This window comes from Montipora capricornis, chromosome 11 (genome assembly GCF_036669925.1).
Source record: "Montipora capricornis isolate CH-2021 chromosome 11, ASM3666992v2, whole genome shotgun sequence".
Taxonomy (NCBI): Eukaryota; Metazoa; Cnidaria; class Anthozoa; order Scleractinia; family Acroporidae; genus Montipora; species Montipora capricornis.
Window position 1 is genome coordinate 42,083,296 of NC_090893.1, and position 15,000 is coordinate 42,098,295.

General features: G+C 40.2%; 2 protein-coding genes across 3 annotated transcripts in view; both read right to left on the reverse strand.

Annotated features, from left to right (window-relative positions):
• The window catches only part of LOC138023757 (ras protein let-60-like), a 15,644-nt gene extending 11,630 nt beyond the window's left edge, over positions 1 to 4,014 (reverse strand). Inside the window, exons 1-2 of one of the 2 annotated variants that reach the window (XM_068870823.1) lie at positions 3,864 to 4,014; positions 1,834 to 1,983 (exon numbers count right to left, since the gene is read on the reverse strand). In XM_068870823.1, the coding sequence (XP_068726924.1) occupies positions 1,834 to 1,917 (84 nt within the window). In that variant the 5' untranslated portion in view covers positions 1,918 to 1,983; positions 3,864 to 4,014. Of the gene's footprint in view, positions 1 to 1,833; positions 1,984 to 3,753 lie in introns of both variants that reach the window. The other variant, XM_068870824.1, reaches the window with a different exon arrangement.
• Positions 4,015 to 5,779: 1,765 nt separating this feature from the next.
• Positions 5,780 to 15,000, reverse strand: part of LOC138023754 (EF-hand calcium-binding domain-containing protein 7-like) — a 19,955-nt gene continuing 10,734 nt past the window's right edge. Inside the window, exons 10-13 of the mRNA XM_068870819.1 lie at positions 12,732 to 12,880; positions 11,907 to 12,122; positions 9,979 to 10,086; positions 5,780 to 8,329 (exon numbers count right to left, since the gene is read on the reverse strand). Coding sequence (XP_068726920.1) covers positions 8,255 to 8,329; positions 9,979 to 10,086; positions 11,907 to 12,122; positions 12,732 to 12,880 — 548 coding nt within the window. The 3' untranslated portion in view covers positions 5,780 to 8,254. The remainder of the gene's footprint in view (positions 8,330 to 9,978; positions 10,087 to 11,906; positions 12,123 to 12,731; positions 12,881 to 15,000) is intronic.

A 15,000-nucleotide genomic window follows, 5' to 3' on the forward strand; every position in this document is an offset into this window, starting at 1 on the left:
TTATAAAGATTCAAATACAAAAGTTGTCTACTGTTTATATCCTGGGTTATCAGACAAAACGTGATTCGCCAGCTGGCGACCAGTTCTGAAAATCTAGTCGCCAGCACTCAATTTTTGGTCGCACTGGCGACCAGTGAGTCGCAATGTCAAGCCCTGAAGCAGTCACTTCCATCATACATGTAGCTGATCAACGACAACATTGAAAAATATTATCCTTTCAAAACCTTTGACTTAAATGAATGACAGTTGATGATGGGTGGTCAAATGGGACCTTGGTACAATTTCAACTACATGTATTATGGACTGTCATACAGCAGCAAACTATTATTAGCTTTCATGCACGGAATATTGACCAAGTTAATTAGCAAAAGTTGGTCCTGGGATTCCCCAAACCATTCAGTTATGTAATACAGTAAAAGTCCATGTATAAGCCACAACCCCAATTTGCAAGCTTAAGTTAAAAAAAAATTGATAGAATAAACTTTGAAGTTCCACTGAAGTTCTCTTTGCAAACAAACAAGGACAAACAAGTACGGTTTCAAAACACTGACACTGTGGTTTTTATGAGCTTTCATATCAATTCAGTCTTTAAATAGCAAAATTTCACTTGTCATACTTTTATCTTGTGAGTTTACTCTAAAAAACCTTAAGATGCTCCCTCTATTCAAATTTTGTCAAGATCAGTTATCACTTTCAATTGAAACGCTCCATGAAGGCCAATGGAACGATACACACACGAGAGCTTCGTAGCCAAGCTTTGAAATGTGGAGCAGAGTCTGGGCCATTTGCCTTGCGAGTATTCGGAAATATCTTTGTATAATTTTCTCACATGTGGCAAAAAGATGTGCGTCGAAGTGACTGGCCTCAGGTGTCATAGCAAACAGCTTTGCGGAGGAATGGAGATTCCTCATAGGTTGGAGTTCAGTTATTCTAGTAAAGTGAAAATTAAGCACTTGAAATCTTGAACTGTTGGAGAACAAGATTCTCAAATGAACACTTCAAGATACATATGGCTCTTTTAGGAGCCACCACTCATGAAATGAACATCAAAAGTGTGCTTTCCGTTTGCTGTATGCTTATTCAGTGGCATCTTAAGAAGTTTTTACAAATTTTAATTACGCCTTAGAAAACTCCATTGTCAGATGTTTCCGTAGATAAGCCACACCCCTGTTTTTTAAGTTCACTTTTGAGAAAAAAGGTGTGGTTTATACATGGACTTGCAGTGTTAGGGCTGAAAATAGCACAGCAATGGCTGTTCAAATTTCTATTGACAACCCTCTGTAAGTTAAAGTGTTGTGATGTAAGCATAATTATGTATTGTATTTTGTAAGTTATAATTTTTTGCAGTGAACATGTAAGTTTGTGACATCAATTTAAACAGGGGCGTATCTGCCAAATAGTATTCATTATTGTGTATTCAATATGCAGTATCTATAGTAGTTTTGAGTTCAATAATATTATAGTTTTCAAGAATAGTTATCAAATAGTTTGCAAATGGTGTCAGAGTATATGAAAGGCAGCATATGAAAGAGTTAAGTACTCAAGTATTCTTGGATTGTCATTCTACACATGGGATAACGTCACTGTGATCAAAACCCATTTTTTGTCTTAGTTTATCCTGGAGGCATGTTTTGCAAGTGTGTCGGCTTGACACCTGACTGGAAAAGTTGTGTTTTAATTTGTGACAAATGGAAAATAACAATATAAAATGACAAAGTATGTCTTTAGGCACAGCTAAGCCCCTCCATACAACCAAATGTGCATCTGTGCTTCTTTGGATGTGATCTGTACACACCATTTTAACAAAGGCATCCCAAGGTCACAGGGTCTTACCTCAGTAAATTCATTCTTCAAGTATCGAATGGTTAACGAGCTTTTACCCACACCACCACTTCCTACAACACACAGACGAAACATGATTCTACGCTTCTACTGGAATTACACCTGGACCACGTTTCCATTCAAGGCTGTGATGAACCAGTGCTGAAAAACACATGAAATGTCCTTACTATGTCTAACAAAAATAAGAAAAGTACTGTTGCAAACTTGATATTATATGGAACTCTTAATTACTCTGACCAACATTCATCCAATTCCCTTGAGACTCTGGCTTATAAGGAGTCAAAGTATTTATAATTAGAGCATTAGAGAGCTTAAGTTGAGCCAGGGATGGCAACTGCAGGAGAGCTGTTTCCATGTTTAAGTGAATCTTTTCTTTACGCTTACACTGCTCAGAATCTTTTCACTGCTAGAGATAATAATTTTGTTCAAAAATTAGGGGGAGACAACTGCCATGGCATGCAAAATGTTAATTTCCTGTTTCCAAATCCGTCCATGGCTCAAAAAAACACCCATGTTTAAGCTTCCTATTGTTTTTGGCATGAACACTCGACTGTGTGACTAATGCTTGTCCTGAACAACACATGTCAGAGAAAAGGAGACAAACACATGGCTGAAATCTCTCTGTGTTCTTCCTTAAAATACTTGTTTTTCCCCTTCTTAAATGGTCATGCATTTTACATTATTGTTACCAGCTGAGGGAGTGGCCAAGGCCTAATTTGCAGACATGTCTGGGTCATGACAAAGCATAGTTCTGTGCTACAAATATCAACAATAAGTTGCAAATGCATAGTTCCTGTAGACAGTGAACGGACACCAGAAGTCAACGCTTCAATGGTTTGCTAACAAATTGGGTAGAAATAGCCTACACAGGGCCAAGGAGCTTTTATTCCAGTGTCTAGCAATAAATAAGCAACCATTATGCAACCATTAAGGAGAAACTGGTGGTCTACGACATCTTCTAAACGTATTAACTTGCACCCGCGTGCCACTCCCTTGATCCTACCTAATTGACCCTAATTAAGCTTAATTAATTTTTAAAGTAGCAAAACATTTCCGTGTAAACTATAAAATATAAGGGCATGGCTCTCTTGGATAATAATGCCAATAAATTAATCAATGTTGTTCTTATCTTAAATTTTTCGATCCCCAAATAGATACATGTTTACAGAAGGTCAAATAACAAACAGATTAAACACAACTTTAATACTCACAATACGACCAACGATAAGCTTTAAAGGTCAATGGGAAAAACACCGCGTTTATTTCTTTGGTGACTCAGGGATTAACAAAATCAAACGCAAACGGCGCGCGACACAATGGCTCAAAAATCATAAACAATTTAAAAAACACTTAAGTTCCGCTAGTCGTCGACCATTATCTCATTTTAAGAGTCGTGATTCAAAAATAGGCGAAGAAATCTGGCCGTAAGCCCGTAAGTCGTACATTTATCAAATAATTGGGTACTGGCAATGATTTTTTTTTTATTAAATCATGATATTGTCATGCTGTTGGATCCAAAAAAGCTTGTGTTGGAGTTTGCCGTGTCTAGATGTCTGGAGCAAATCCGCCTCGAAATGTCAACCTGCGAGAGCAACGCAACAGAAGTAGCTCGAAAAGATAAAGATTTGTAACCCAAGGAAATAAATTACAAATAATAAGCCCAATAATGCAAGTTTACACTTACATCATGGAATTCATTGAAGCAAGAAATTGCAGTAAGAAATTTAAGTACTTAGGTTTCTTTGCAAAAAGATTTGTGCGTGGAAAATCGCTACCGCTTGGAAGTATATAAGATCATCCTGTCAGCGACCTGGCGAGCAAAATGATCGGAGAGGTTCTAACTGAAACTGTTTCTTCATTAGCATGTTCGAAAAACAACTTTGATCGCCAGATGAAACGAAGGAAACTTACCACTGATTCGAAAGCGCGCAGGGCACGTTTCACGCCAATTCAAACTCTAAAATAACCCCAAGGAAGCCAGTCGACCGAGCCAACATGAAATGCGAAGAAAGACAACTTACAGATTGGAGTAACTGCAAATTCCATTCATTGAAAGTCCCTCCACATCTCGGGTCCAGCAGTCAGTAAATACTTGAAAACAACCGATTCAGTTGTTAGAAAAACACGTGACGTCATCACCAATCAAATCGCAGCTGTACACGTGAATCGGGTCTGTAACATTATGATCTTTTTCCTGATTTCTCTGTGGTCTTGGGTTTGTTTTCTTTTTATTTCCCTCCGTCGCCTTCTTAAAATCCGCTTAAGTATTGAAATTTGTAAGTATTTAAAACGTTAGCGATTCTTTAATTAAAACTTGGCACATAATGTCGCCAGGTGTCTCTTCGAGAGTGTTATTGTTCTCTTGACGAGCTGTTTACGAAAGCTTTTACATTTGGCAACTTCTGACATTGCCAATGAATTTCAACCGAATGTTCTGGTCACACTTAACGTTTCCACTTGCCAGCCAGAAGCGCTTTAAAAACCTGCCACTACTATCTCGAACAGAACTCTTGGGTAAAATTCCACCTTACCGGTAAACATGATTTAACATGCCCTTACAAAGTATATTGGTCTCTCCTTTCCCCCATTCCAATGTTGATGATGTGGTGCAAATTTTTGCAACTCTTCGGCCGTTTCTTAGCCAACATTGGAATAGGGGGATGGGGAGGGGAGGGCGAGAAGTAGGAAGAATTTAATCATTTACCACACACGCAGACAAATTTTATGGTGGTGTCACATTTTCCCAATGAGTTAATTACGTTTTGTCCAAGATTGTCGCTCATACAATAGGGTTGAAGAAAAAGATTCAAGGCAACATGGGCATAGTTTAGCTTATGGAGCATGTCGGCTCTCAAGTTTCTGTCAGGTTACGCGTGGTGCGTCGATCAAATCGAAACTTCAACATCCCTTCCCCCACCCCCGGGCATTTGACTATCTTCTGTGCCCACGGAGTGGGGAACTTGACCTTTGCCAGCGTAGGGTGGGGAAAATTGAACCGGAAGTGGCAGGTTTCAAATAATTGTTTTTTTTCGGGCGCTTAAGTCGCTAACAGCTATAAAACACGTGTTTGGACGAGATGGAAGAGTTTAAAGGAAGAGATGTAGCATTTGTGAGTGATTGGCTCACAAAAAGGTCTTCAAGAGTTATTAAAGACTACAGGAGCCGACGACGATTGTTCTTTAACAGCGTGTGACAGACAAATCTTTCAAATCCGACGATAGGGTAGGGCATTTGAACACCATTTTGGCCCGACGGGGCGGGAATTTTAATGATCCAATCTTCAAAAAGTTCAAAAGCCCGGGCTTTGCCCGGGGTGTCGGCGCATAGCAGACAAACTGGCTCAGTCGAGATTACACTGCACTTATATGCGTGAGTCACGGGTTCGAAGCCCGGTTGAGCCAACAATTCCGGTCTTAACAAAGAAGTAGTAGCAAGTGCTTCCTTTGTAGTCTCGTCAGCATTACCTTTCAAGTTTCTTAGGGAAATGACCAGCTCAGCGATGTTCTTCAGCATTAGTATTCATCGAACGAGAGGTGGAAATAATCTTGTTAATGGCCAGTTGTTCATTGAGACCATGCACGTAAAGAACTACCGAAAGTAGTCAAATCGAAGGAGTTAAACCCTTTAAACTCATACAAGGCAGGAATTCGAGAAACAGCCGTCTATATTTCGGGATGTCACGCAACGCTTTGGGGAGCGTTGCGTTTCATTTCATTCATTCGGTTTGTCACGCAACCCTTTCCAAAGGAAAGTTACGTAGTACAGAGCTAAAGATGTCTATGCCCGTTGAAAATCTCTTCCTCGAGATCGAATCTACAACCACATTTGGTTATTCACGTAACTAAAAGTGATAATTCGATCAGCTTTACCTTTTTGCAAGGAAAATACATTTTTCGTACAACTTAATACATCATACTCAAATATTCACTCATATTCCTCAATTATTACGAATATACATTCATTTTATTGCTAAGTCAAACTCTTTATGTCATCTCGCTAACACTACAACTGGATTAGCAAGAACGATTTTCCAGTGAAAGTTCACTGCTGTATGTTCAGATAGAAGTCAAGAGCTTAAAAGGGCTATGTCACTATGTCACGCAAAATGATGTAATTTCATGACACCCAAAAAGGAGAATGAAACATTGCAATTATCACTTAAAATCGTTGAACAACAAAATATGTACACTGTAGAGTTCTCAAAAGGAAAGACAAGCATGGATGGACACAAATGGACAAGACTGAAACGGATTGCATTTGGGCCTACGGGCCTACGTTTTTCAAGTTTATGGCAAATCGCCTGGATAAAGATCGTTTTTGCTCAGAATCTTCTTCTTTGTGATGTAAGGATAATTTTATCAGTAAAGGAATTCCACATTACCATTTCCGAGTTTAAAACTCCTGATTAATCAAAGATTTCCCCCGGAACACCCAAAAATAACGTGACATAGCCCTTTAAATGTGGCTATTTCAAGTTGCTTGTTTTACAGCAGGGTGACAGAACTTTATGTATATGTATAACTGCTCCAGTTAGGCTTCTTCTCGTTGAACTTGATCTTCGTTTGCCAGTTTTTCAGTTTTTCTGGTACAGATTAATAAAATAGGCACGCATTGCGTACATGTGGTAGTGCATTAACACAGCGTTTTATTCCATAATTGTCAACTGAGCTGCGTTTTGTTGTCCAGGAGATTTAAGTTGTCTTTGCGTAATATGTAGCTCTAATAGTACACGACATCGTTTTGGTACCGCATATCATTGCAGTGCCATGGTAGATCTCTAAGGTAAATAGCCGGGTCCTGAGATGACATGTGGTTACTAGTAAAATACTAAACCCAGTAAGATTGAAGAAAACAAAAGCGAATCGAGATGCATTGGCTTCGAGGCTGACATGTTGATCATTTTCAAATTCCCTTACAACGTGTTTTTTTCATTTTCACCACAAGTTTAAGCGTGTGCTCAGAGTTTCTGACAGCTTTCTAAGACAAAAGTTCACTCAAGTTAAGCGCTGCCCTGCGGGGTTAGTATCTGGATAGGAGACCTCAATATATATATATACGACTTGCTGTGTCAGAAACATAACACCGAAAATTCTATTTTAACGCTCAAAAATGCGAACTAAGCAAGGTACACATATTAAGACGGAATCCACCTGAAGTTTGAGTAACAAGTGGACAAAAACCTAGTACCAAGATTATAAACATCGTATTGCAAACTTCTGTACGACTGTTTTAAATACCTTCTCAAAAAAATAATTTCTAGCAACACCAAACGTCAAAAACAACTGTTGCACTTCGTAAGAAACACTTGAAAGTATATGGTGAAATGAAACTGATAATGAAATTTTACCTGTGTTTGCACAATTTCTCTAAACGTTGAAACTTAATTTTTCTCGTTCCCATGGGAAATTGTTTTCGGTGTTATTTCACGCAACTATCTGTATCTTTAGCTTTCAGGAAATGTAAAAAAGACTGTAAAATACTTAAAATTATTCTGGTACCAGATGTTTGTCCACTAAAAACTGAAATTGCTCGATTTTCTATCGGATTTCGTCTTAAAGTAAATGGACATCGATACACAGTTTTTAGAAAGAGCACAAGGGAGTTTTCAGGAAGTGTCGATCGAGAATGAAATATTCTGCTCCAGCAACAACATTTGCGACATGAAACATAAATTTTGAACCACGAATGTAAAAAATTATCATCGGCGAAAAACATTTTGGGAGATTTTTGTTACGTTCAATTTTTCTACTGTGCTTTTGGCTGCATAAGTAAATCGAAAAAATCGACAGTGTCGTCCAATTCAGTGGGCGCCGTGATCAAGTTATCTTGCGTGCTTACTCGCGAAACAAACGTTTCATCTGCGTCAAAATGATGGCCAGACACCGGGTTTTTGTTAGTTAGGTTTTTTTTTCCTTTCAAGTGTTACAAAGTTTGACAAAAAATGTGCGAATTCAACACAAAGATCACAACAGCCTCTTGAGGTAGACCATTTTTTCTGCAAAGTCAAAATTTTACTCTCCTAGACGTTATTTATCACCAGGTAATTCTATCGTCTTGGAAATAGCAGCTGCTTTATCATTCATCAGCGTCACAAATTCTTGACGATTTTGGCGCTCATCTTGTTGAAACTCAAGCACGCTTCCAACAGCCCTGTTTATTTTTTGATTTATGCAAGCACTGCGGGGTATTTGGCACCACGGACACTTACACTCTTACAACCCGGTGACATAGTGTGCAGTACACTCACAATGCACTACCACAATAAAAGCCACAGCTTTCTTCTTGCTTCTGATGAGCCAAAAAGCCACAAAGTACCGCGACGAGCTGCAGAGGATTGTTAAGCTTCAAAACACGAACGTAAAAAATGACTTTCTTAGCCTCAATTGCGGCCTTCTGTGGATAAAGTTATCTGTCATTTTTCAATTGTTAAGACGTGCTTCACGGACCACTCCCTCCGCGTGTCCAGTGGAACGAAGTGGTAAACAATCTGCAAGATAATGTGAAAATTTCAATGAAGACATCTTTCTGCAGTATGTTTTCTCAATAAAACGACCCGGAGTTCAACCGGTGTCTCGCGCTTTATCAACGTAGATCCCCCAAGACCCAGGAGGAATCTACCAGGAGAGGACAATTTTCCTTTCCACCCGCTCCGACATAGACTATGGAGACGAGAATGTGAACTAAAAATACAACTTCGACTTAAACTAATCATTTCGCGATCACTTGTTAAGTCCTTTGAACTGGAGAGGGTGTACCATCCTTCGAGGACCAATAAAATTGACACGAACGGTGATGATGTTTGGAGAGAAAATTGAACATGTATCATTGGGTGTCCTTGTACTTTCTCCACAAAACCTCAAATTTGGTCATTTCACGCCGTTGTCGGGGCGACAACGATAAAAAAATGTACCAAAATAAAAACGCACGTGCAGGGCGTGCAGAATCATTGATTTTGCTCATAAAACCGATTATTTGTGGTGTTTCTGGTAGCCGTCGGCGCCGTTCTCGCTTGTTTGAGACCCTGGCTGTCCGGAGTTCACCGACGTTGATAGCGTGCGAGCTGGCCTTGCAGTTTTTCATAGCGGGGTAATTTAAATTAATGAGCTTAAGCATGCGCGTTTTTGAGACGCGGACGGCAACCGGAAGTGAATATTTCGCACGTAAGGATAGCGGTCTCTCCCAGATTTTTAAACTTAGGGTCTCTAATAGTGAAAAGATACTTAGCGAAATAAATGTGGTTGTCTGAAGACAAATTAAAAGGGAAAACAGCTCACTTCCGGTTGCCGTCCACGTCTCAAAAGCGCTCGTGCTTAAGCTCCCTATTGACGTGAGCAACGAAGCCGCCAAGAGATTGGAATGAGACGAATGACTGGAACTGAACACCCAGCTTGAAGGCTCCTTTGGGGGTTCTTACCAAAATTAGGTCCCGGAGAGGAGACGCTCAGTCCACTCAGTTATTTTTAGATGAACAGAAAATGGCATTATACATGAAGCGCCTCTAAACGCTTTCTTCTCTGCCTACTCTCCACTTGCCCCTGTTCCAAGGGGGCAACCCTGCTCTTCCCAAAATATCACTAGGTTGGGAAGGGAGGGGTAGGGGGAGGGGGAACGACGGTCACAAGAGCGTCATCTAAGCATTTCCCACCCATTTAGAACAAAAAGATTAGCGTTACTTTTAGGTCAGGGTAAATGCAGCAGATTATCCTTTCCTGTGGAGCAGCACTTGGGGGACACTTTGTGACGCTTATTGAAATCAGCGTGCATCTAACTACTTGAATTTCTGGACATATGTATACAATAGTGTTTTCCCGTGACGTCACGGCAGCCATGTTGGTGTCCCTAAACAAAGGAACGGCGGCCATGTTGGTTCTCGGTGAAAAAAACAAGGTTACTTGTCCACGTGATCACGTGATACTTGTTCACGTGAGGATCACGTGAATGAACACCATCTATACAATACACATTTCATTGACCACTCCCCATAGGGGCTTTTCAGGGCCAATGAAACAATCACGACAGAACAGAACATTCAACAACAACTGTTAAGAATCCCAACTGGCCAGAGGCAAACTAGTTGCAAGCCATCTGCATTGAATGGGTAATCCACAACTACACAATTTCATTCAAGCACGTTACCTCCATACAGTTGGCGTCTAGTTTTAAAACGTAGTCCATATCTCCACGGTGGCTTAAACAATTTTTACTTGAACGGCAGTCCACTCTGATATCGACTTCACTATGCGACTAGGAACAAATTCAACAAAGAGAACTTTTAGTGTTAGAATGCTATTTTCATTGTCATTGAGTGTTACAGTAATTACGTGATTGCATAGCTATGCCACGGTTGCTATTTTAGAGCCCAAGATTATATCATATATCTTTCGTTTTCACTTGACACGAATCTCTTGTGCCTGCATGGCTAGTCAAAATTAGGCTTTACCGATTCGCTACAAAAACTCCGCCACTTGTTCATCTTACAAGAAGTAAAACGAAAAAAGGGGCCACCGTAGTAAAGAAACTGTTGCGGGTACGTCGATCGGTGGGAAGTGAAACATGAAAAATTTGGTTTCATGAAACATTTCAAGTTATCAATCATTTAAGCCTGGTTTTCACTAATGACACAAGCAACATAGGACGTTTTCAAGCAACCTCTAGAGACACCAATAACAACTGAGAAAGAAGCCAATGAGAGATCTTTTGTTTTCGTCCCCTATAAACATGGCGGCGATGACGTCACATGAAAACATCCTATTCTTTGATTGCACCAGACGTCACCGCAGCCATGTTGGTAGAAAGAACAATAGCGAACAATTCTTTTGGAAATTTGACTCTATTATTATACAAAATTTGAGCTACATTTTTCTATTGTTTTGGCACCAACATGGCCGTCTTATCACGTGAGTTCAATCAAAGAAGACGTATGTGCACTAATTTGTTGTAATTTAGGGTCTTTTATTCCAACTAAAGGTACAAATGATCAAAACACCAATGAGTTTGCGTACGTTCCTTATGCTAGTGCTTGAGTCGCTCTAGTGAAAACCATGCCTTAGAGAGGAAAATTGAGAGTTTATCGTCAGGTCCTCACGTTCTTCACTTGGTCAATTCACGTCGTTCTTAGGCCGACAACGGCACAGAAATGTATGCAAATGTAAAGCGCACGTGGAGGGCGTGCACAGCTTTTGTTTTTGTTCATTCGACCTATTGTTTTGTGGCGTTCTCGTAGCCACGTCCTCCTTGCTGAAGCTCCCTAATTGAGGTTTTGATGACGTCACAACGAGAGTGTCCGCCTTGGCTTGCATGTGACGTCATTGGCGGCCATGTTGGTGTACTGAACAATAGCGAAAAAGTGTTTTGGGAGTTTGGCGCTATTATTATGCAAAACGCGAGCGACATTTTGCTTTTGTTTAGTACACCATTCACGCGAGTGCAAACCCCGTGTCGCTCATGTTTTCCTTGCTTTTACGGATCAACATGTCGTTGACCACCGACCTGCTTGAAAACGAACGCTGAACTGCCTGCTTGCTTCGCGCGCGCTATCTCACGTGACTTCGTAGCGACATTGACCAATGACGAAGTAGAATTGAAATGTGACCCTTCCATTCTCTATTGCTACTCTGAAACTGCTCGTACCGAAGTTATTTTTAGAATACTTAGCCCCAATCTCGACCCCGGAGCTCTGGGGAACCCTGAAACAAAGTGTCTTCTCATTGGTTTTCATGAAGAACAATCAAAAGCGTGTCTAATTGGTGCATTCATGTTAGCACGAGGAGTGAGCAGGCACCACAAGGTTCAAATAGCCAATTTTTAGCTATAAGAACTCTACGGCGCATGTTCTTCTACACAGAGTTTCCCAGAGCCTTGGGTAGATCCAAGGCTCTGGTGACCACAGCCCACACTATACGATGATAACGACATGGAATAATCGTAAAAGACTCTCGATGGTGCAAAGTTATGTTTTGAAGTGACGTTTTCGTCTCCAGACGTAGCCGTCGCAAATGTTAAAGTCCCTAGTATTGTCAAATACTCAACGGCTTCACTACATTCAGCGCTGCACCAAAGCTTACCAAGTTATGCAGCACCAGTGTGACTCTGCTAGCACTTTCATATCGGTACAAAACCAGATCTTTCATTCCTTTCACATTTTCTTTTTTCGAGTAATTATTTAGCACTGATGACGAAAGAGCTTTCTTGTTGACTTGGCTTTGGTTTTCCGATATCGCAGTCACTTGGAGAGTTGGTCTGCACTTGTTACAAAATACTTCCAAAACAAATGGACAGGACTGAAACACACAATAAGAAAATTTGAAAATGAGAAACAAGGAAATAACGGTAAGATACAAAATGACTGAATGATTTGCGTAAAATGTGTGTTTACAATTTCCTCGATTGTGATTGGTTTTAAAAACTCCTCGGACAGTTTGTTTTCGAACAGTTCAATAAGCCAATCACATTCAAAGTTGTAGTTCAATTCAACCAATCACATTCAAAGTGGTAGTTTAAATCAACCAATCACAACCTTGGTTACAATCACCATAGAAACAGTGTACAGGCTTTCATTCTTTCTCTCTCTTTCAGATTTCAGATTAACATTAAACAAATCAATTTAAGCCTCCTTTGTCAATCTAATGCAAAATTTCCCTTTCTTTCATAACTTGGCCCTTCTTCCTTTCTCTGAAATTGTAATTTTTACGATTAATTGGTAAGAGGATTTTGTGTCGTCCAATTCGGTCTGTAATCATACTTGTGATAAACAAATCGGGAGACCAGGATTTTGTTATCACTCGTATGATTACAGACCGAATTGGACTCCACTCACTCCTTTTACCATTACCAATAAAGGCCAGTTTAGTTTTCCTTGAAATATACACTGTCTTGCGGCAAAATTATACCTGATCTAACTCAAGGCCTTTGTTATAACCCATGTTGCCAAGTGTTACCCATAAGTCATTGGGATCACCATCGGCATCCTGGGCTTCCATTGTGTTTAGTTCCAGGAATCCCTCCAGAGTGATCTCATCATCCTTCATCTCAAAATTCTCTAAAATGAAACCAAGTTACAATGACCTTTAAGGCATAAAACTGTTGACAGACACAAGGTAGAGTCACACCTACATTCAACGAAACAACTCATAATATTTTTATTACGTTTTTACAAAGGTCAAATACACATCGTTAATTAGTTAATAATAAATTGATTGATTATAAATTAGTTATTAATTATTATTCTCTATTTTCGAATGCCCCATGATACACTTTTGCATAAACTATTGTTTTTAAATGCTCTTGGGGACACTGCATATCCCCACGAGCATTTGAAAACGATACTGTATGCAAAATTTGGAAGGCAACAAAGTGTATTATGGGGGTTTCGAAAATAGAGATTTGTAAGTCATCTTGAGAAAACAAAACCTGGGCTATCATCCGCAAAAAAAATAATCGCATTTTTTTCTACGCTGGTGACACACGGTTCAACATCGTGCAACATTTGTTGCTCAACAAATGTCTCACGCTGTTGCAGCCTGTTGAATGACAATGATGCTACGTGTTGAATGTCTATAAATACATTCAACTGTTGTCGAACGAAAATTAACAATTCTTTCCATTTTTGGCGGCAAATTTGGAAAAGCCGGGCAGATGACAAAAGGTTGTTGTCATTGCCAAAGAAATAAAAAAAAAAAACAAAAGCTCTATTTGGACTCGAGAATGGCTGAAAAAGGGAACATCGTTTGGGGCATATTATACCCTGATGGCGGAACTTCAGAACATTGATGTTCTTAGTCACATTTCATTCTCATGGACACCACTTCCTTCAGTTAGAGTTCCTTCAGTTAGTAGCTCCACTTATCACACGTCAGGAGGTCCTTCGCTTCGGTGTTGTAGAGACAGGGAAAATTCTCTTAACACTCAATCAACTGACAGATGTTATCGTGGTTCCACTCAAATAAAGATGATCCTTCACCATCACATGCTGCTGACGCCATATTGAACCTTCCAAATCACGTGAACGCGAGACTGGAAAACGATTGGCAAGCGCCATTCAACAAGCGGCTAATTGTTGAACGGAATAGAATTCATCTCTATTAATTTTCGTTCAACAACCAGGGCCATAGCCAGTATGAGGCAAACCGAGGCACCTGCCTCGGTCATTTTTGCGTGAAATTTAAAAATAAAGCGTGATTCCAGTGTTGTCTTTAATATGTACTCCTCATAAGCATACTTCCGAAGATGATTTAACCACGGACATTGCCTCAATCATATTTTTTTTCTGGCTACGGCCCTGACAACGTTCAACATTTGTTGAACAGGAGGTGCAACATTTGTTGCACAACAAATGCTGAACCGTTGCATGGTCACGGGCTATAGCCATTGCGTTAAGATATCATTTGCTTTCAAATTCTCAGTTTCAAACCGAAAACTTGTTCATAGTAAGGTATACCCAGGATAAGTGTACACCCAGGATAAGTGTGCTTAAAGGTGCTATGTCACGTTATTTTAGGGGTGTTTAGGGGAAATCTTTAGTTAATCAAGATTTTAAAACTCGAAAATGGCATCCTGGTCCCAGAGGTTTTTCTTGGGCAGCGAATGAGCCGCAAAGCGGTGAAGACGAGTCCCGAAGCGGGAGAAGAGAAAAACCACTGGTAACCTTGGTTTCCAATCGCACTTTCAAGCAGCCACCAGCTGTCAAACGCGTCAAATTGATAATTACAAAGGGACCAAAGGCAACTTAGCAATCACGCGGCCCCTCGGTATTACCTGTCAAACGAACCAATCATATTGATTTTGCGTGTTTGTAAAAAATATCAACCAATCCGAGCCTAAAGGTCACATCCTGACCCTGGCGTCTGCATGAAAGTGAGATTCAAGTCCAAGGTAACCAGAGGTTTTTCTCTTCTCGCCGCTTCGCGTCTCGACTTCGCCTCTTCGCGGCTCTATCGCGGCTCAAGAAAAACCTTCTGGGACTAGAGTACGATAATGGCAATGAGGAATTCCTTTACTGACAAAATTACCGTTGCATCTAAAACAAGACGATTCTAAGCAAAACGGCCTTTATCCAGGAGATTTGCCTTAAACTTGGAAAACGGCGGTCCGACTTTTTTCAAGATTACCCAAATGCAATCTGTTTCAATCTCGTCCATCCTTGCTTCTCTTTCCTTTTGC